The sequence below is a fragment of the Gobio gobio genome (genome assembly GCF_949357685.1).
Source record: "Gobio gobio genome assembly, chromosome: 22".
Lineage (NCBI taxonomy): Eukaryota > Metazoa > Chordata > Actinopteri > Cypriniformes > Gobionidae > Gobio > Gobio gobio.
Window position 1 is genome coordinate 1,896,593 of NC_137118.1, and position 23,487 is coordinate 1,920,079.

Sequence of the window (23,487 nt, forward strand, 5' to 3'; positions counted from 1 at the left end):
TGCATCTACCCATCATAAAAGTGCATCTATCCATCATGTGGACCGTGGGGAGCAGTTATATGATGAATGGATGCACTTTTATGATGGGTAGATGCACTTTTATGATGGATAGATGCACTTTTATGATGGGTAGATGCACTTTTTATGATGGGTAGATGCACTTTTATGATGGATAGATGCACTTTTATGATGGAGGGATGCACTTTTATGAAGGATAGATGCACTTTTATGATGGATAGATGCACTTTTTATGATGGATAGATGCACTTTTATGATGGATGGATGCACTTTTATGATGGATGGATGCACTTTTTATGATGGATAGATGCACTTTTATGATGGATAGATGCACTTTTTATGATGGGTAGATGCACTTTTATGATGGATGGATGCACTTTTATGATGGATAGATGCACTTTTATGATGGATGGATGCACTTTTATGATGGATGGATGGATGCACTTCTATAATGGATGGATGCACTTTTATGGAGTTCAAAAACGACCCATCAAGTCAATGCCATTATAAAGCTTGGATTAGTCAGGACATGTTTTAATATAACTCAGATTGTGTTCGTCTGAAACAATAAAGTCATACAAACATAGAATGGCTTGAGGGCGAGTAAATCATGAGCTAATTTTCATTTTTAGGTGAACTATCCCATTAAAGGTGAAGTGTGTAATTTATGCGCCACTAGTCTTCAAACAGGTTTCCTGAACACTCCCCTCGTCTCCTATTGGTCAACAAATGGCCCCGCCCTAAACTCACACTATTTGTTGAGCAGCTCAAACAAGAGAAGAATGTTTTGAAAAGGGAAGGGAATCAACCTAATTTGAAGCCATTAAAGGAGTATTTTAACATAGAGCAATTACACCCAAGTGCCTTACTTACTTTATTTATCTCGTAAAGCAGCTGTTGAATAATGCATGAGGGATTGAAAGTCAATGCAAATTGAGAAGATGGCAAACATTTTTAATTAAAAGTGTATAATATTGAAATGTACAATGAACACAAACAGAATGCTCTTTTATTACACAACATCAGACTTTCCTCTAACCTCTGTCTAGTGAAACCAGATCTCCTGATACTGTAGCCGATCTCCTGCCTAGCGTTCAGAACCTCTCCGCATGAACTCTGTGCTGCACAGAAACATCCTGTCTTTAAACTGCATCGAGTTTCAATTGAGCGACTGCCAGAGGCGCAGACAAAGAGAGGAAAGGTGTTGCATCCTTCTGCCAATGAAGCAGCACAGAGAAACCTCATGTTTGCATTACACACACTTACATACAGTCACACTGATACCTTTCTTATGTATTGAAGGCACTGAATTGCATAAAAACTGCTGTGGAAGAGTCTGAGGTCTCTGAGTAGTAGCTGTGATGTTCTGTGGCGATCTATCTCGGGCCCCATTTGATATTTGAGAGTCCCTGGAACTGTCTTTTTAGGGCCTGTCTGTCCGAATAATTGGACTGAAGATGTGTGTCATCATCTGCCTCTTCTAGTTTCTATGAACAAGAGCAAAACAATCAATATTTGACAATATATGTATACACACACATTAGGGATGCCACAATTCTCAATATAATATTGAACCGTTCGGTACAGCATTCACGGTTCAATGCGCGCTTGTGAATTGCGTTTTTTTCGGTTTTAATCGCATTTAATCAATTATTTTTCTACATATTCTATCCTTTGCCTCCATCCCAATACTGAACAACACGACATACATTCACATCACAGGTCAGTGGTAGAGTTATACTCACAGGCAGTGTTGGGGTAACGCATTACAAGTAACTTGAGTTACGTAATAATATTACTTTTTCAAGTAACTAGTAAAGTAACGCATTACTTTTCAAATTTTTAACAAAATATCTGAGTTACTTTTTCAAAAAAGTAACGCAAGTTACTTTTTCACATTTATTTGACTGACAGCTCTCCTGCCCTCATGTTGTGAAAAATAAGTGGAAAGGCGTTGTGTGTAAACATGATGGTTATTGTAGTTCTAGACTAACTCGCACAATAAAGATTCTGTCCTCCTCAAAATGAATAAAATCAGTCAAATGCAAAATCAGAATACTCAAACCTCAAATATATAAATGTTAAATAGAACTAATATTTTTATGCATTTAATCTACCTTTATTGACCAATGTCGTGCTGCTGACCTTTGATGATTCAGTTAAGCCATGAGCAAAAATTACTAGATTTTTTGTTTTTATTGGTAAAACATTTTTCTCCTGCGTCCTATTCTTCCATTATCCAGAATGGCAGCACATTTATACCTCAGCCTGAGGCCTATTATTTCAATTTTGGTATGAAGAGGTCTTTACATTTGCACAAAAAAGGACTTTTTTTGCTATTAAAAAACAAAACTAAAAAGCAAGCCCAGCCCAGGTGAGAAAAAGTAACACAAAAGTAACGCAAAAGTAACGTAACGCATTACTTTTCTTAAAAAGTAACTAAGTAACTCAATTAGTTACTTTTTAAGGGAGTAACGCAATATTGTAATGCATTACTTTTCAAAGTAACTTTCCCAACACTGCTCACGGGACACTATAGATATTCACAATAACCAAAGTTCATTATTTGCATGCGTTTTAAAGCCTTGCCGGTTAAACATTTCATTCGCGTGTTTTAACATGCGCTTCTCCGAGCGTGCGCACTAAACACCTGTCAAACACGTGATTACTGGACTAAGTAGTCTGATTACTTAGTGTAGTAGTAGTAAGACTGTCTTACTACTACTACTTACTACTACTGCGCTAATACTGTCAAATACACACAAGGTTAACATAAACACAGTCGGTTATGTCTAAAGTGAAAGTAAAATCGTGTGTGTGTGTATATTAGATGTGTGCAGGTCTTAATTGACAGCAGCGCAGCCTATAGTGAACACGCCGTCCTTAAAGGGACAGTTCACCTCTAAAATGATGTCATTATTTACTCACTCTAATGTTGTTCCAAACCTGTATTCATTTCTCAATGACAGAATTTATATTTTTGAGTGAAATATCCCTTTAATGTTAATACAACAACAAAAGACAAAAAGAAAATCACTCACTGCTCTTGACTGAAAAACAGCTAAGAATCAATGTATATTTTATAGTGAAGTCTATATAGTGTTTTATTTTTACATTTATTCATTCAATTTCATACTTAAATGCTGCTGTACAGCTCTGAGCTGCCAGTGTAAATCTTTATATATATATTTATTTTATATTTTACAATACACTAGGAATGTGTACTAGGGTTTTTTTTTTCAAGTAAAGTTTTAAGTTTAAGTAAGGGTTTTCAATTCTTTTAAGTAAAATAAAGAAAGAGTATTGCAATTAAAATAGTCTTTTTTCTCCTTAACCTCTTGCTGTTCCTGTCGTCTAAGAATAGAATAGCAAAAAACTGAAGTAACAAGCCATCAGAACCGAACCGCAAACCGTGGTTAAAAACCGAGGTGTGTATTGAACCGTGGACTAACTGTTTTGTTGCATCCCTAACACACATAATATATTATACAATGAGGATATAAAATAAAGACAAATCCACTCACTTTTAGTTCTTCCTGCCTCTTGTAATAATGCAGCATCATCTGTTTTTGTTCTTCTTCACCGACCAGAGGTTCTCGCGCCGGTGCCCCCTGACCTCTCTAAAGTGAACATGCAACAATGGTCATCAGTTTTCATTTTATGGAAAACCAGGGCCATATTACATTCTTTGTAGATAGGTTCAAACAACAGGGTTGCATAAACTGCTAAGACTAGTAAGACTGAGTGATTACCCCTAACTAACTGCTAGTTGGTCATACTAGCTCTTAAAGGGGTCATGAACTGAGAAATCAAGCTTTTGACATATTAAAGGTCATCATATTATAAGAATTGTTAGTCCAAAAACAGCTTTTATTGCACCCGAGCCCAGAGATGGACTCGTTGTGGATGAGCCTATAATAGATGGTGAAAGAGCGCCTCTGCAGAAGAAGATCAACGCCCACTTCATCATCACAGCTTTGGCCCCGCCCACTGGAGTGTTAGTGAGATGACGAGGAGAGACGAACTGACTAAAAATAACATGACCTTCCAAAGGATCCTAATGCTAGGAATGAGCTGATTTATTCTCAACAATGTGAACGTCTCAGTTGAGCATTATTTATTTGTGTTCGCTACATTTCACTGTGGATTCTTTGGGAAATCAGTCGCAGTTTCGCCGCAGACTTTTACCATATGGACTCGACAGTAACGCCACAACATGTGAGTAACCGTGTTCATTCTAATGCCTGATCTGAGACCTGTGATTTCTGATATGTAATGATTCATGTACAGTCACATGTAATACTAGCTATGGGCATTTACACTGAAGTCTCACAGCAGATGTGAAACAGAGCGTTCAAATCAGCGTAGCAAAAATGCGTATTATTTCTAAATTATGACCTTTTTTGATGTAAAAATAATTTGTTATAAGTGCGCCACAGGAAACATTATAAAACAATGCAGTTCATGACCCCTTTAAGACAGTCTTAACATAATGGATATATGTTTATGCAAATGGCCCCAGATCATGGTCACAAAAAAAAGAAATTAACTTCACACCGAACACTTACTTTCTGAATTTTCACTATAATTTTTGTCTTCTCATTTTTCCCAACATAATCCTGCAGCTTCTTGCCCCTCTGCAGTTCTTTAGACGCCCACCACAGCTGAGCTTCTTCCTCTGGGATCACCTGTAATGAAGCCTGAGGTGGAGAGACTTCGTCAGTATTAGAGATGCACCGGTTGACCGGCCAAAAAAACGGAACTGGCCGGTTTTCGCTTCTAGCGCGCGATCGGCAACCAGACGGTGTGCACATACGCCTATATTGCAATCATTCGCGAACATGTCACTTGTGTGTTACAAAAGGAAACTGGAGAACCGAGGGAAGAGACAGGGCTAACCCTAACCCACATGTTGGATCGGATGAGAATTGAAACTAACTTGTGACAAAGCCGAAGTACTTCTTTTTGTAAAGAAGAACATGCATGCACTTTTGAAATGAAATACTATCAGTTATGTATAGGATGATCATTTTTATTTTACCTCAAAATTACTTTGACTTAATTTGATTTAAAAAGCACCTGCTGTAGGCCTCTCTTTGTGCACTAAACATGATTTGATTTAACATTTTGGAACAATGTATTTATATACTTTGGTTTTATTTAATTTCACTGGTTTCTTTACACTGAATTTAAAAACAAATGCTGATTTAAGTAACATCTTTGTTTGGATTGTTAAATGTGTGTTGATTGTGTTGTTTCACATAAACTCAATTTCCCGTTGATTTCAGATTGCGGACTTGTTTTCATTGGCCAAAAGCCAATTTAGCCTGTTAAATAGCCTACAAATAAACATCTTGTCCATGTATACTTTCATTCTTTTATTGTGTAAAAAAATTAATAAATCGGTATCGGAATCGGCCATGTAAAATCATGATCGGTGCATCACTAGTCAGTATTACAGCTTAAGTTCAATATGCATATTCAAGAGGAATACTCCACCCAAAGATTAAAGGGATCCTATTTATGCTTTTTCACTTGTTTTTCTTCAGGGGGGGTGTTTTTATAACTCATTCGTTTACATTATATAAAGCCTTAAAGTTCTGCATAATTAAGGGCGTGGCCACTTTGAGTGACAGGTGGATTGCCGTTTGTCTGCTGCCTGTTAATCGTCACCTCAGCTCCGCCCACGTCCCGCCTCTTTGCCCATTCTCTGATATACGGGAGTGACGCGCTGACAAGATGGCGACGGCCTGCTCGACCCGACTTTACACTTTAAAACTGCTCCAGGGTTTCACCAAGTCAAATGTAAGACTTTTTAAGACCTTTTAAAGACCATTATGAATTAAATTTAAGACCTATTTAAAGGAAATGCAGTCACGAAATTACTTGCAAAGTAAATAAATGTATTCAAATTGAACAAATGGATAAACTTCCCCATAGCTCAATCCCACCAGGATTTCGCTGTTTTTTGTGATTTTTTTAGAAAAAAATGACTGAATTTGTGGTGGTAATTTCCATACATTTGCATAATTAGGATACCACATTTACTTTATTATGTATTATATTAGATGCACAATAGTCACGCATGACAATAGAACAAACCAAATGCATAAATCTTGTTTATTTTGGTTTCTTGCCATTTGCAGTGAAATTACAAATTATGCAAGACCAGCAAAAAAAGCATTGTTGAGTTTTCATTGTATTTAGTTATCGCAGAAATGCGAAAAACTGGAGGACTATTAGCTGAAGAATAAAATCCATTTTATGTGTCAGTGGTACAATCCGAAAGAGACTCGTGCCAATAACACGAAAGCTGATTAGCTGCAATATAAGTTACATATTGGTCTCATTTGTAGTCGTAATACAGCAAATTATATTTGGACTAGCGAAAGAAAGAACTACAACACCACGAATTAAAAAACAAAACATTCTATAGCATTTCAACGAGCATTAGAGGTAGCGTTACATGGACATAGGAAAATTAAGACCTGTTTAATATTATTTAAGACCTAGAACTGAATAATTCCACAAATCTAAGACTTTTTAAGGCCTAAAATTTTGATTTTTAAATTCTAGACTTTTTCAAGAAACCCTGTGCTCTTCAGAATCCTATGGGAGACGTCACGGACACTACGCCCATATTTGTTTACAGTCTATGAGTGTTAAATGATGACAGAATTTTAAATGAGGAAAATCTCAGATACCTGTCGTCCAGTAAGATCCTCTTGATTTTCAAACTCCATCCTAATTGGATCGTGTGGAGGCAATCCCATTGGATAAACGATCATCACAGCTCCTCGCATCTGGTCTAGAGCCTCTTGGACCATGTCCAGCGTAACACACACATTTGCTTTTACCTGTTTCTTTAGAGAGAAGAAAACACATATCAGAGCGATAACAATATATTGCGTTTTAGAAGTATTCTACATTAAAAACAGCTTCATACGTTTGAGATTAAAGCTTTGGCTTCCTCCATTGTTTTCCTTAAAACATCTTTCATCCTCCCGTTTGGAGCTAAATTGAAAGGTAGAGAAGAGTTATAGCAATTAATGAGGCAATTAGTATTTAAACTTTAAATGTGACATTATTACCATGTCCATTTCGACATCCAAGCTCATCCTTCTGAAACTCAGCTCCACCGCTGGGAGTGCAGCGATCTTCCCATTCATCCTTTAGTTTGAGCTCCGAGATCTGATCATCGGTCAGGCCCTGCATATTTGGCGGAAGAGAGATCCCATGATCTGCCAGCTCTGGGATTTCTATGGAGATACAAATGAAAAGGATCATGGTTGTGCTTTAATGAGCGATTAAACGTTTAACTATTAAAACACTGAAAGGAATTGCATTTTTACACTTGTGAGTACTTCTAGCATTAGATAAAAGGGATAGTTCACCCAAAAATTAAAATTATCCCATGATTTACTCTCCCTCAAGTCATCCTAGGTTTATATGACTTTCTTCTTTCAGATGAACACAATCAATCGGAGATACACTAAAAATATATCCTGGCTTTTCCAAGCTTTATAATAGGAGTGAATGGGGGATGAGATTTTGAAGCCCAAAAAAGTGCATCATCCATCATAAGTGCATCCAGCCATCATAAAAGTGCATCTATCTATCATAAAAGTGCATCTATCATCATTAAAGTGCATCTATTCATCATAAAAGTACATCTTTCCATCACAAAAGTGCATCCATCCATCATAAAAGTGCATCCATCCATCATAAAAGTGCATCTATCCATCATAAAAGTGCATCTATCCTTCATAAAAGTGCATCCATCCATCATAAAAGTGCATCTATCCATCATAAAAATGCATCCATCCATCATAAAAGTGCATCTATCCTTCATAAAAATGCATCCATCCATCATAAAAGTGCATCTATTCATCTTAAAAGTGCATCTATCCATCATAAAAGTGCATCTATTCATCATAAAAGTGCATCCATCCATCATTAAAGTGCATCTATCATCATTAAAGTGCATCTATCATCATTAAAGTGCATCTATCATCATTAAAGTGGATCTATTCACCATAAAAGTGCATCTATCCATCATAAAAGTGCATCTATCCATCATAAAAGTGCATCCATCCATCATAAAAGTGCATCCATCCATCATAAAAGTGCATCTATCCATCATAAAAATGCATCCATCCATCATAAAAGTGCATCTATCCATCATAAAAGTGCATCTATTCATCATAAAAGTGCATCTATCCATCATAAAAGTGCATCTATCCATCATAAAAGTGCATCCATCCATCATAAAAGTGCATCTATTCATCATAAAAATGCATCCATCCATCATAAAAGTGCATCTATCCATCATAAAAGTGCATCCATCCATCATAAAAGTCAATCCATCCATCATAAAAGTGCATCTATCATCATAAAGGTGCATCTATTCATCATAAAAGTACATCCATCCATCATAAAAATCAATCCATCCATCATAAAAGTGCATCTATCATCATAAAGGTGCATCTATCCATCATAAAAGTGCATCTATCATCATAAAAGTGCATCTATTCATCATAAAAGTGCATCTATCGATCATAAAAGTGCATCTATCCATCCATCATAAAAGTGCATCTGTCCATCATAAAAGTGCATCTATCATCATAAAAGTGCATCTATCCATCATAAAAGTGCATCTATCATCATAAAAGTGCATCTATTCATCATAAAAGTGCATCTATCCATCATAAAAGTGCATCTATCCATCCATCATAAAAGTGCATCTACCCATCCATCATAAAAGTGCATCTATCATCATAAAAGTGCATCTATCCATCATAAAAGTGCATCTATCATCATAAAAGTGCATCCATCCATCATAAAAGTGCATCCATCCATCATAAAAGTGCATCTATCATCATAAAAGTGCATCCATCCATCATAAAAGTGCATCTATCATCATAAAAGTGCATCCATCCATCATAAAAGTGCATCTATCCATCATAAAAGTGCATCTATCCATCATAAAAGTGCATCTATCCATCATAAAAGTGCATCTATCCATCCATCATAAAAGTGCATCTATCATCATAAAAGTGCATCTATCCATCATAAAAGTGCAATAAAAGTGCATCTATTCATCATAAAAGTGCATCCATCCATCATTAAAGTGCATCTATAGTGCATCTATCATCATTAAAGTGCATCTATCATCATTAAAGTGGATCTATTCACCATAAAAGTGCATCTATCCATCATAAAAGTGCATCTATCCATCATAAAAGTGCATCCATCCATCATAAAAGTGCATCCATCCATCATAAAAGTGCATCTATCCATCATAAAAATGCATCCATCCATCATAAAAGTGCATCTATCTATCATAAAAGTGCATCTATTCATCATAAAAGTGCATCTATCCATCATAAAAGTGCATCTATCCATCATAAAAGTGCATCCATCCATCATAAAAGTGCATCTATTCATCATAAAAATGCATCCATCCATCATAAAAGTGCATCTATCCATCATAAAAGTGCATCCATCCATCATAAAAGTCAATCCATCCATCATAAAAGTGCATCTATCATCATAAAGGTGCATCTATTCATCATAAAAGTACATCCATCCATCATAAAAATCAATCCATCCATCATAAAAGTGCATCTATCATCATAAAGGTGCATCTATCCATCATAAAAGTGCATCTATCATCATAAAAGTGCATCTATTCATCATAAAAGTGCATCTATCGATCATAAAAGTGCATCTGTCCATCATAAAAGTGCATCTATCATCATAAAAGTGCATCTATCCATCATAAAAGTGCATCTATCATCATAAAAGTGCATCTATTCATCATAAAAGTGCATCTATCCATCATAAAAGTGCATCTATCCATCCATCATAAAAGTGCATCTACCCATCCATCATAAAAGTGCATCTATCATCATAAAAGTGCATCTATCCATCCATCATAAAAGTGCATCTATCATCATAAAAGTGCATCCATCCATCATAAAAGTGCATCTATCCATCATAAAAGTGCATCTATCATCATAAAAGTGCATCTATCCATCATAAAAGTGCATCTATCCATCATAAAAGTGCATCTGTCCATCATAAAAGTGCATCTATCATCATAAAAGTGCATCTATCCATCATAAAAGTGCATCTATCATCATAAAAGTGCATCTATCCATCATAAAAGTGCATCTATCCATCATAAAAGTGCATCTGTCCATCATAAAAGTGCATCTATCATCATAAAAGTGCATCTATCATCATAAAAGTGCATCCATCCATCATAAAAGTGCATCTATCATCATAAAAGTGCATCTATCATCATAAAAGTGCATCCATCCATCATAAAAGTGCATCTATCATCATAAAAGTGCATCTATTCATCATAAAAGTGCATCTATCCATCATAAAAGTGCATCTATCATCATAAAAGTGCATCTATTCATCATAAAAGTGCATCTATCCATCATAAAAGTGCATCTATCATCATAAAAGTGCATCCATCCATCATAAAAGTGCATCTATCATCATAAAAGTGCATCTATCCATCATAAAAGTGCATCTATCATCATAAAAGTGCATCTATCCATCATAAAAGTGCATCTATCCATCATAAAAGTGCATCTATCATCATAAAAGTGCATCCATCCATCATAAAAGTGCATCTATCATCATAAAAGTGCATCTATTCATCATAAAAGTGCATCTATCCATCATAAAAGTGCATCTATCATCATAAAAGTGCATCTATTCATCATAAAAGTGCATCTATCCATCATAAAAGTGCATCTATCCATCCATCATAAAAGTGCATCTATCCATCATAAAAGTGCATCCATCCATCATAAAAGTGCATCCATCCATCATAAAAATGCATCCATCTATCATAAAAGTGCATCTATCCATCATAAAAGTGCATCTATCCATCCATCATAAAAGTGCATCTATCCATCATAAAAGTGCATCCATCTATCATAAAAGTGCATCTATTCATCATAAAAATGCATCCATCTATCATAAAAGTGCATCTATTCATCATAAAAGTGCATCTATCTATCATAAAAGTGCATCTATTCATCATAAAAGTGCATCTATCCATCATAAATGTGCATCTATCATCATAAAAGTGCATCCATCCATCATAAAAGTGCATCTATCCATCATAAAAGTGCATCTATCCATCATAAAAGTGCATCCATCCATCATAAAAGTGCATCTATCCATCATAAAAGTGCATCTATCCATCATAAAAGTGCATCTATCCATCATAAAAGTGCATCTATCCATCATAAAAGTGCATCTATCCATCATAAAAGTGCATCTATCTATCATAAAAGTGCATCTATTCATCATAAAAGTGCATCTATCCATCATAAATGTGCATCTATCATCATAAAAGTGCATCCATCCATCATAAAAGTGCATCCATCCATCATAAAAGTGCATCTATCCATCATAAAAGTGCATCTATCCATCATAAAAGTGCATCTATCCATCCATCATAAAAGTGCATCTATCCATCATAAAAGTGCATCCATCCATCATAAAAGTGCATCTATCCATCATAAAAGTGCATCTATCCATCATAAAAGTGCATCCATCCATCATAAAAGTGCATCCATCCATCATAAAAGTGCATCCATCCATCATAAAAGTGCATCCATCCATCATAAAAGTGCATCCATCCATCATAAAAGTGCATCTATCTATCATAAAAGTGCATCCATCCATCATAAAAGTGCATCCATCCATCATAAAAGTGCATCCATCCATCATAAAAGTGCATCCATCCATCATAAAAGTGCATCCATCCATCATAAAAGTGCATCCATCCATCATAAAAGTGCATCCATCCATCATAAAAGTGCATCTATCCATCATAAAAGTGCATCCATCCATCATAAAAGTGCATCCATCCATCATAAAAGTGCATCCATCCATCATAAAAGTGCATCCATCCATCATAAAAGTGCATCTATCTATCATAAAAGTGCATCTATTCATCATAAAAGTGCATCTATCCATCATAAATGTGCATCTATCATCATAAAAGTGCATCCATCCATCATAAAAGTGCATCCATCCATCATAAAAGTGCATCTATCCATCATAAAAGTGCATCTATCCATCCATCATAAAAGTGCATCTATCCATCATAAAAGTGCATCTATCCATCATAAAAGTGCATCTATCCATCATAAAAGTGCATCCATCCATCATAAAAGTGCATCCATCCATCATAAAAGTGCATCTATCATCATAAAAGTGCATCCATCCATCATAAAAGTGCATCTATCCATCATAAAAGTGCATCTATCCATCATAAAAAGTGCATCCATCCATCATAAAAGTGCATCTATCATCATAAAAGTGCATCCATCCATCATAAAAGTGCATCCATCCATCATAAAAGTGCATCTATCCATCATAAAAGTGCATCTATCCATCATAAAAAGTGCATCCATCCATCATAAAAGTGCATCTATCATCATAAAAGTGCATCCATCCATCATAAAAGTGCATCTATCCATTATAAAAGTGCATCTATCCATCATAAAAATGCATCTATCATCATAAAAGTGCATCTATTCATCATAAAAGTGCATCTATCCATCATAAAAGTGCATCTATCCATTATAAAAGTGCATCTATCCATCATAAAAATGCATCTATCATTATAAAAGTGCATCTATCCATCATAAAAGTGCATCTATCATCATAAAAGTGCATCTATTCATCATAAAAGTGCATCTATCCATCATAAAAGTGCATCTATCCATCCATCATAAAAGTGCATCTATCCATCATAAAAGTGCATCCATCCATCATAAAAGTGCATCCATCCATCATAAAAATGCATCCATCTATCATAAAAGTGCATCTATCCATCATAAAAGTGCATCTATCCATCCATCATAAAAGTGCATCTATCCATCATAAAAGTGCATCCATCTATCATAAAAGTGCATCTATTCATCATAAAAATGCATCCATCTATCATAAAAGTGCATCTATTCATCATAAAAGTGCATCTATCTATCATAAAAGTGCATCTATTCATCATAAAAGTGCATCTATCCATCATAAATGTGCATCTATCATCATAAAAGTGCATCCATCCATCATAAAAGTGCATCTATCCATCATAAAAGTGCATCTATCCATCATAAAAGTGCATCCATCCATCATAAAAGTGCATCTATCCATCATAAAAGTGCATCTATCCATCATAAAAGTGCATCTATCCATCATAAAAGTGCATCTATCCATCATAAAAGTGCATCTATCCATCATAAAAGTGCATCTATCTATCATAAAAGTGCATCTATTCATCATAAAAGTGCATCTATCCATCATAAATGTGCATCTATCATCATAAAAGTGCATCCATCCATCATAAAAGTGCATCCATCCATCATAAAAGTGCATCTATCCATCATAAAAGTGCATCTATCCATCATAAAAGTGCATCTATCCATCCATCATAAAAGTGCATCTATCCATCATAAAAGTGCATCCATCCATCATAAAAGTGCATCTATCCATCATAAAAGTGCATCTATCCATCATAAAAGTGCATCCATCCATCATAAAAGTGCATCCATCCATCATAAAAGTGCATCCATCCATCATAAAAGTGCATCCATCCATCATAAAAGTGCATCCATCCATCATAAAAGTGCATCTATCTATCATAAAAGTGCATCCATCCATCATAAAAGTGCATCCATCCATCATAAAAGTGCATCCATCCATCATAAAAGTGCATCCATCCATCATAAAAGTGCATCCATCCATCATAAAAGTGCATCCATCCATCATAAAAGTGCATCTATCCATCATAAAAGTGCATCCATCCATCATAAAAGTGCATCCATCCATCATAAAAGTGCATCCATCCATCATAAAAGTGCATCCATCCATCATAAAAGTGCATCTATCTATCATAAAAGTGCATCTATTCATCATAAAAGTGCATCTATCCATCATAAATGTGCATCTATCATCATAAAAGTGCATCCATCCATCATAAAAGTGCATCCATCCATCATAAAAGTGCATCTATCCATCATAAAAGTGCATCTATCCATCCATCATAAAAGTGCATCTATCCATCATAAAAGTGCATCTATCCATCATAAAAGTGCATCTATCCATCATAAAAGTGCATCCATCCATCATAAAAGTGCATCCATCCATCATAAAAGTGCATCTATCATCATAAAAGTGCATCCATCCATCATAAAAGTGCATCTATCCATCATAAAAGTGCATCTATCCATCATAAAAAGTGCATCCATCCATCATAAAAGTGCATCTATCATCATAAAAGTGCATCCATCCATCATAAAAGTGCATCCATCCATCATAAAAGTGCATCTATCCATCATAAAAGTGCATCTATCCATCATAAAAAGTGCATCCATCCATCATAAAAGTGCATCTATCATCATAAAAGTGCATCCATCCATCATAAAAGTGCATCTATCCATTATAAAAGTGCATCTATCCATCATAAAAATGCATCTATCATCATTAAAAGTGCATTTACCCATCATAAAAGTGCATCTACCCATCATAAAAGTGCATCTATCCATCATAAAAGTGCATCCATCCATCATAAAAGTGCATCCATCCATCATAAAAATGCATCTATCATCATTAAAAGTGCATTTACCCATCATAAAAGTGCATCTACCCATCATAAAAGTGCATCTATCCATCATAAAAGTGCATCTATCCATCATAAGAATGCATCTATCATCATTAAAAGTGCATTTACCCATCATAAAAGTGCATCTACCCATCATAAAAGTGCATCTATCCATCATAAAAGTGCATCTATCCATCATAAAAATGCATCTATCATCATTAAAAGTGCATTTACCCATCATAAAAGTGCATCTACCCATCATAAAAATGCATCCATCCATCATAAAAGTGCATCCATCCATCATAAAAATGCATCTATCATCATTAAAAGTGCATTTACCCATCATAAAAGTGCATCTACCCATCATAAAAGTGCATCTATCCATCATAAAAGTGCATCCATCCATCATAAAAATGCATCTATCATCATTAAAAGTGCATTTACCCATCATAAAAGTGCATCTACCCATCATAAAAGTGCATCTATCCATCATAAAAGTGCATCTATCCATCATAAAAGTGCATCCATCCATCATAAAAGTGCATCCATCCATCATAAAAATGCATCTATCATCATTAAAAGTGCATTTACCCATCATAAAAGTGCATCTACCCATCATAAAAGTGCATCTATCCATCATAAAAATGCATCCATCCATCATAAAAGTGCATCCATCCATCATAAAAATGCATCTATCATCATTAAAAGTGCATTTACCCATCATAAAAGTGCATCTACCCATCATAAAAGTGCATCTATCCATCATAAAAGTGCATCTATCCATCATAAGAATGCATCTATCATCATTAAAAGTGCATCTACCCATCATAAAAGTGCATCTACCCATCATAAAAGTGAGTCTATCCATCATAAAAGTGCATCTACCCATCATAAAAGTGCATCCATCCATCATAAAAGTGTATCTATCCATCATAAAAGTGCATCCATCCATCATAAAAGTGCATCCATCCATCATAAAAGTGCATCTACCCATCATAAAAGTGCATCTACCCATCTATCCATCATAAAAGTGCATCCATCCATCATAAAAGTGCATCTATCCATCATAAAAGTGCATCTGTCCATCATAAAAGTGCATCCGTCCATCATAAAAGTGCATCTATCCATCATAAAAGTGCATCTACCCATCATAAAAGTGCATCTATCCATCATAATGCATCTATCATCATTAAAAGTGCATTTACCCATCATAAAAGTGCATCTATCCATCATAAAAGTGCATCTACCCATCATAAAAGTGCATCTATCCATCATAAAAGTGCATCTATCCATCATAACAATGCATCTATCATCATTAAAAGTGCATCTACCCATCATAAAAGTGCATCTATCCATCATAAAAGTGCATCTACCCATCATAAAAGTGCATCTATCCATCATAAAAGTGCATCTACCCCTCATAAAAGTGCATCTATCCATCATAAAAGTGCATCTATCCATCATAAAAGTGCATCTACCCCTCATAAAAGTGCATCTACCCATCATAAAAGTGCATCTATCCATCATAACAATGCATCTATCATCATTAAAAGTGCATTTACCCATCATAAAAGTGCATTTACCCATCATAAAAGTGCATCTATCCATCATAAAAGTGCATCTACCCATCATAAAAGTGCATCTATCCATCATAAAAGTGCATTTACCCATCATAAAAGTGCATCTATCCATCATAAAACTGCATCCGTCCATCATAAAAGTGCAACTATCCATCATAAAAGTGCATCTATCCATCATAAAAGTGCATCTATCATTAAAAGTGCATTTACCCATCATAAAAGTGCATCTATCATCATAAAAGTGCATCTATCCATCATAAAAGTGCATTTACCCATCATAAAAGTGCATCTATCCATCATAAAAGTGCATTTACCCATCATAAAAGTGCATCTATCCATCATAAAACTGCATCCGTCCATCATAAAAGTGCATCTATCCATCATAAAAGTGCATCTATCCATCATAAAAATGCATCTATCATTAAAAGTGCATTTACCCATCATAAAAGTGCATCTATCATCATAAAAGTGCATCTACCCATCATAAAAGTGCATCCATCCATCATAAAAGTGCATCCATCCATCATAAAAGTGCATCCATCCATCAAAAAAGTGCTAGCTATTATAGTTTATTAAGTTTTAAATATGGATGATGGATGGATGCACTTTTATGATGGATGGATGCACTTTTTTGGGCTTCAAAATCTCATCCCCCATTCACTCACATTATAAAGCTTAGAAGAGCCAGGACATTTTTATTATTTGTGTTCGTCTGAAAGAAGGAAGTCATACACACCTAGAATGGCTTGAGGGAGAGTAAATCATGGGATAATTTTCATTTTTGGGTGAACTATCCCTTTAAATTGTAACTGCCACTTACACAATACACGTATTTTAAAGCCATTTGCGTATGAACTCTCTAACCCAGAGAATGTGAGGCGTTTTGACTGTTTTGCACCATAAACACACATACCAGAGCAGATCCTGACCACTTTTAATCGTCCATTGTAGATCGCGCTGATTTCCCGACTCAGTGTCTCGATCGACACATCCACTGTAGTATTGAAGAGAAACTGACTCTCGTCTCCTCGCTTGACGTGCAGCTGAACCATCTCTCACGAGCTGAATCAGTTCTGTGTAGAGATATTATAATTATGAGATCTGAAGGGAAAGTAGATATATAACCACCGGACGACAAGGGAGACCTTTCTGAGGAGACTCGTACTGTTTGAGTGTGTTGCCATGGCACCCGCAACTATGATGACGCGTTTTATCGGTCATCAATATCGTAAATCCTGCAAAGTTTTTAGTATTTTCATTTATATATATATATATATATATATATATATATATATATATATATATATATATATATATATATATATATATATATATATATATATATATTACTTTTTCATCAAATTAAAAAGTTAACGCTGATGTGAGGGTGCTTAGTGACGGTAAAATTAACATATTTCTCTCTTTTCACTGCCGTTATCAATCAATCTCACTTTATTTTTTCCCTCTTTTTGAAAGTTGTGAAATCACTATTGTGATGGAGTTTTTCCTTGTGCTATTTGAGCAAACGGGGACACAAAAATATGTTTAATGTATAGTATACTCTCATTCACTGCTTGTGTGTGTGTGTGTGTGTGTGTGTGTGTGTGTGTGTGTGTGTGTGTGTGTGTGTGTGTGTGTGTGTGTGTGTGTGTGTTAAACGAATATTCTAGAAATGCTGTGCGGCCTCGTCACAGAAAATATGAATTTGAGGCGTGACATTAATAATACAGGTAATAGGAATAATTTAAATCGATAAATAATGATTTTACAGCAATTTCCACTATAAGATTCATTCAAATATATTTACTAGATATACTTACAGACACAGGCGACACTGCTTCCACAGGAAGTGACAATTTCAAAATAAAAGTCTCTTCAGCCGTGTTTATATTTTCGGCCATAGATATATACACATAGATGCCTCATTAGCGACAGTTTCTATATAGCCGTCCGCAACTTTAGCCGGTCGTGTGATATTAGAAAGTTTCCTGTGCGTCTCCAACCGTATTTACGCGTGCATATATGAATATCTATATCTGCAATTGACTGAAGCAGATGATTTCATATGATTTAGTTTATCATTAATGGTAGATAATTCTGCATATGCTAAACATATTGGTTAAAGACCTTATAAATATTATTGACCACTGAGTAGTTTAAGTAGTTATCATAAACTAGGTATCATTTGAAAGCTTCAATTAAAAAAAAAAAAATCTGTTTTGCAGTACTTTGAAATGTGGGCAGTTTCGAAACATTAGTATTTTACGATCAAATCCTTCTCTAACTTTGACCAAATAAATAGTCTATTATTGATAGGTATGGATAGAAGTGGTATTGTGATATGAATGTATTCATTTGTGACAATAAGCATAAAAATTATAATGGAGTTTGGGTGTCACCCGGTGGCCAACATTATAATAGCTAAACTAACACAATACATCAAGAATGCATTAACTAACACAACATTAAAACAATGCCATAGTTAAAAACCTGTAATATTGAGTTAATATATGTATATATATTAATAAATATTATATAATAAATCACAAGTGTTGTGGCATCTTTTACTGAGAGTGATGACAGCATCGGAAGTGTTGGCCGTTCCAAAATGGCGGGCGCGTCGACGTGACTGGAGCGGTTAAATGAGGCATCTACGTATTCAAATATCTACGTACATCTCCGCAGCGCGAGTCTCCACTGACTGCGCGCGCACCTCCTCAAACTCGCCGTTGTACTATATTTTTTTAAACGACAGGGGGAGACTCGGCCATCAGGAAGCAGCGGTGCGCCTACTTATATACGCCCTCAAAGTCTTTTAACTTAAACTCTAAACTCTTTTTGTGAAGAAAAAGTAGAGTAGGCCATCTTTGAGACATATACTTCGTAATAACTAAGTCTTTAACGGAGAGTTCTGTGGTTATTAGTCACGTGCATCCTGTCACAGACTTAAACTGCCATAGATATCCATAATAAAGGCCTTTATTATGGATATCTATGTAAACTGCCCTGTCAATAATCTCTTCAAAGTTGAAGGCACAATATGTAAGATTTTTAGATTTAAATATCCAAAAACCACTAGAACAGTGTTATATATTTTATTGACTTGTGTACTTACATTTTTACATTTACATTAATGCATTTGGCAGACGCTTTTATCCAAAGCGACTTACATTGCATTCAAGGTACACATTTTACATTTTTTGTCAGTTCTTGCTTTCCCTGGGAATCGAACCCATGACCTTGGCGTTGCTTGCGCCATGCTCTACTGTTTGAGCTACAGGAAAGCCTGTAGTACTTACATTAATGTTTCCCAGAATGTTTAAATCCAGGAAAATAAGCTATTTTAACCAGGACAGGTCCATGTCCGTGAATCGCCTATGACATTATATACCCGCGTTTCCCTCCATTTCCGCTTTTATTTTGTTGAAACCATGGAAACACCAAAGGCGCTTTAATATATGATGCTCTGCTTCATGCTATAGTAACGTTCATAATCAGTAATCCCTCAATAATGTAGCGTCTTTATGCAAATAAATCCGTTGAACGCGACGCGACTATCTAATAGAAGTAGAGCATATGGAGACTGGGGGAAGTCTCTCGCGTTCTAAAAACACAACATTCCCCGCTGGATCAAAACCAAGCCCATAGCGGTAAACCTGAGGAACGCCCATCAAAGTACACATGAGGGGAATCGTCGCAACCATAGACTGTAAATAAATATGGGTGTGTCCGTGACGTCTCCCATAGGATCTGAAGAGCAGTTCTGAAGCGTAAAGTCGGGTCGAGCTGGCCGTCGCCATCTTAGCAGCGCGTCACTCCCGGATAACAGAAAATGGGCAAAGAGGCGGGACGTGGGCGGAGCTAAGGACTAACAGACAGCAGACAAACGGCAATCCACCTGTCACTCAAAGTGGCCACGCCCTTAATTATGCAGAGCTTTAAGGCTTTATTTAATGTAAACGAATGAGTTATAAAAACATTCCCCCCCTCACAGTCGTCATGAAGGGCAACATTAGCCGTACAGACCAAAAGCACAGTTTGTCCCAGACTGTAAACATGTGTTCTTCTGCTGTAAAGTTGGCCATTTTAACATGAGCTCTTGAACATGCTATTTGAACATGTGATCTGGCGTGTGTGGAGTTGAACATGTGATCTGGTGTGTGTGGAGCTGAACATGTGATCTGGTGTGTGTGTAATTGAACATGTGATCTGGTGTGTGTGGAGTTGAACATGTGATCTGGTGTGTGTGGAGCTGAACATGTGATCTAGTGTGTGTGGAGTTGAACATGTGATCTGGCGTGTGTGGAGCTGAACATGTGATCTGGTTTGTGTGGAGTTGAACATGTGATCTGGTGTGTGTGGAGCTGAACATGTGATCTGGTGTGTGTGGAGTTGAACATGTGATCTGGCGTGTGTGGAGCTGAACATGTGATCTGGTGTGTGTGGAGTTGAACATGTGATCTGGTGTGTGTGGAGTTGAACATGTGATCTGGTGTGTGTGGAGCTGAACATGTGATCTGGTGTGTGTGTGGAGCTGAACATGTGATCTGGTGTGTGTGGAGTTGAACATGTGATCTGGTGTGTGTGGAGCTGAACATGTGATCTGGAGTGTGTGGAGTTGAACATGTGATCTGGTGTGTGTGGAGCTGAACATGTGATCTGGTGTGTGTGGAGTTGAACATGTGATCTGGTGTGTGTGGAGTTGAACATGTGATCTGGTGTGTGTGGAGCTGAACATGTGATCTGGTGTGTGATGAGCTGAACATGTGATCTGGTGTGTGTGTAATTGAACATGTGATCTGGTGTGTGTGGAGTTGAACATGTGATCTGGTGTGTGTGGAGCTGAACATGTGATCTGGTGTGTGTGGAGTTGAACATGTGATCTGGTGTATGTGGAGTTGAACATGTGATCTGGTGTGTGTGGAGCTGAACATGTGATCTGGTGTGTGTGGAGTTGAACATGTGATCTGGTGTGTGTGGAGTTGAACATGTGATCTGGTGTGTGTGGAGTTGAACATGTGATCTGGTGTGTGTGGAGTTGAACATGTGATCTGGTGTGTGTGGAGCTGAACATGTGATCTAGTGTGTGTGGAGTTGAACATGTGATCTGGCGTGTGTGGAGCTGAACATGTGATCTGGTGTGTGTGGAGTTGAACATGTGATCTGGTGTGTGTGGAGCTGAACATGTGATCTGGTGTGTGTGGAGTTGAACATGTGATCTGGCGTGTGTGGAGCTGAACATGTGATCTGGTGTGTGTGGAGTTGAACATGTGATCTGGTGTGTGTGGCGTTGAACATGTGATCTGGTGTGTGTGGAGCTGAACATGTGATCTGGTGTGTGTGTGGAGCTGAACATGTGATCTGGTGTGTGTGTGGAGCTGAACATGTGATCTGGTGTGTGTGGAGTTGAACATGTGATCTGGTGTGTGTGGAGTTGAACATGTGATCTGGAGTGTGTGGAGTTGAACATGTGATCTGGTGTGTGTGGAGCTGAACATGTGATCTGGTGTGTGTGGAGTTGAACATGTGATCTGGTGTGTGTGGAGTTGAACATGGGATCTGGTGTGTGTGGAGTTGAACATGTGATCTGGTGTGTGTGGAGTTGAACATGTGATCTGGTGTGTGTGGAGTTGAACATGGGATCTGGTGTGTGTGGAGTTGAACATGTGATCTGGTGTGTGTGGAGCTGAACATGTGATCTGGTGTGTGATGAGCTGAACATGTGATCTGGTGTGTGTGTAATTGAACATGTGATCTGGTGTGTGTGGAGTTGAACATGTGATCTGGTGTGTGTGGAACTGAACATGTGATCTGGTGTGTGTGGAGTTGAACATGTGATCTGGTGTGTGTGGAGTTGAACATGTGATCTGGTGTGTGTGGAGCTGAACATGTGATCTGGTGTGTATGGAGTTGAACATGTGATCTGGTGTGTGTGGAGTTGAACATGTGATCTGGTGTGTGTGGAGTTGAACATGTGATCTGGTGTGTGTGGAGTTGAACATGTGATCTGCTGTGTGTGGAGTTGAACATGTGATCTAGTGTGTGTGGAGTTGAACATGTGATCTGGTGTGTGTGGAGCTGAACATGTGATCTGGTGTGTGTGGAGTTGAACATGTGATCTGGTGTGTGTGGAGCTGAACATGTGATCTGGTGTGTGTGGAGTTGAACATGTGATCTAGTGTGTGTGGAGTTGAACATGTGATCTGGTGTGTGTGGAGTTGAACATGTGATCTGGTGTGTGTGGAGCTGAACATGTGATCTGGTGTGTGTGGAGCTGAACATGTGATCTGGTGTGTGTGAAGCTGAACATGTGATCTGGTGTGTGTGGAGTTGAACATGTGATCTGGTGTGTGTGGAGTTGAACATGTGATCTGGTGTGTGTGTGTGTGGAGTTGAACATGTGATCTGGTGTGTGTGTGTGTGTGTGTGTGTGTGTGTGGAGTTGAACATGTGATCTGGTGTGTGTGTGTGTGTGTGTGTGTGTGGAGTTGAACATTTGATCTGGTGTGTGTGTGGAGCTGAACATGTGATCTGGTGTGTGTGGAGTTGAACATGTGATCTGGTGTGTGTGGAGCTGAACATGTGATCTGGTGTGTGTGGAGTTGAACATGTGATCTAAGGCTTGTTCGACTTCACCCAGCGATGCGCAGACCGATCGGCGGCTGACTTGAAGCAGTGCATGCCGGTTAGAAATTTTGTCCGACTTGAGGCAGCGCCGACGCCACGTGACAGTGACGTATGTCAACAAAGTGCCGCGAGAGCGATTCGAGAGCAGCCGGCGATTACAGCCAGTGCAGTTTCTCCAGAGCAGCTGCACAAGGCTGCACGGACTCTGATGACGACACAGCTGTTCCAGGATTGGCCAGATTCACCGCATGACAGCGATGACGTGTGTTTCGTGTTTATTCTAAAACCTTCAGCTCCACTAATGCGCACAAATCTGTTTTTTATAACAGTAAAACCTCATTTCATGTAGTCGCGATGTTATATTGTCATGTTTATCAAAATATAACTAATTAAAAACATAGACCCCACTTCATTGATAGTGTAGGCTTATATGTTGAACTTTATTCTTGTACAAACACACGCTGTATTAAGCAGTGCATAAAGTATTACATGACAATAATGTCTCTGAAACATCTGTGTATTGCCAAATATTGCATTTATTTCACTTCAGCTGATAAAGTGTGCAGACACAGCGCGAGCGTCACTGCGGGAAGCAGAAAGTGTCCGACTTCACGTCTGTGTTTG

The 23,487-nt window shown here is 37.2% G+C and overlaps 1 protein-coding gene across 1 annotated transcript; it reads right to left on the reverse strand.

Annotated features, from left to right (window-relative positions):
• Positions 1 to 951: 951 nt before the first annotated feature.
• On the reverse strand, positions 952 to 18,113 carry cfap298 (cilia and flagella associated protein 298). The gene is made up of 8 exons (XM_079804709.1): positions 18,057 to 18,113; positions 17,150 to 17,309; positions 7,110 to 7,277; positions 6,965 to 7,032; positions 6,723 to 6,881; positions 4,587 to 4,718; positions 3,543 to 3,638; positions 952 to 1,505 (listed from the first exon to the last, which is right to left on the reverse strand). Exons 2-8 carry the CDS (start codon positions 17,286 to 17,288, stop codon positions 1,395 to 1,397), a joined length of 873 nt encoding a protein of 290 aa, XP_079660835.1. The 5' UTR covers positions 17,289 to 17,309; positions 18,057 to 18,113; the 3' UTR covers positions 952 to 1,394.
• Positions 18,114 to 23,487: the final 5,374 nt, after the last annotated feature.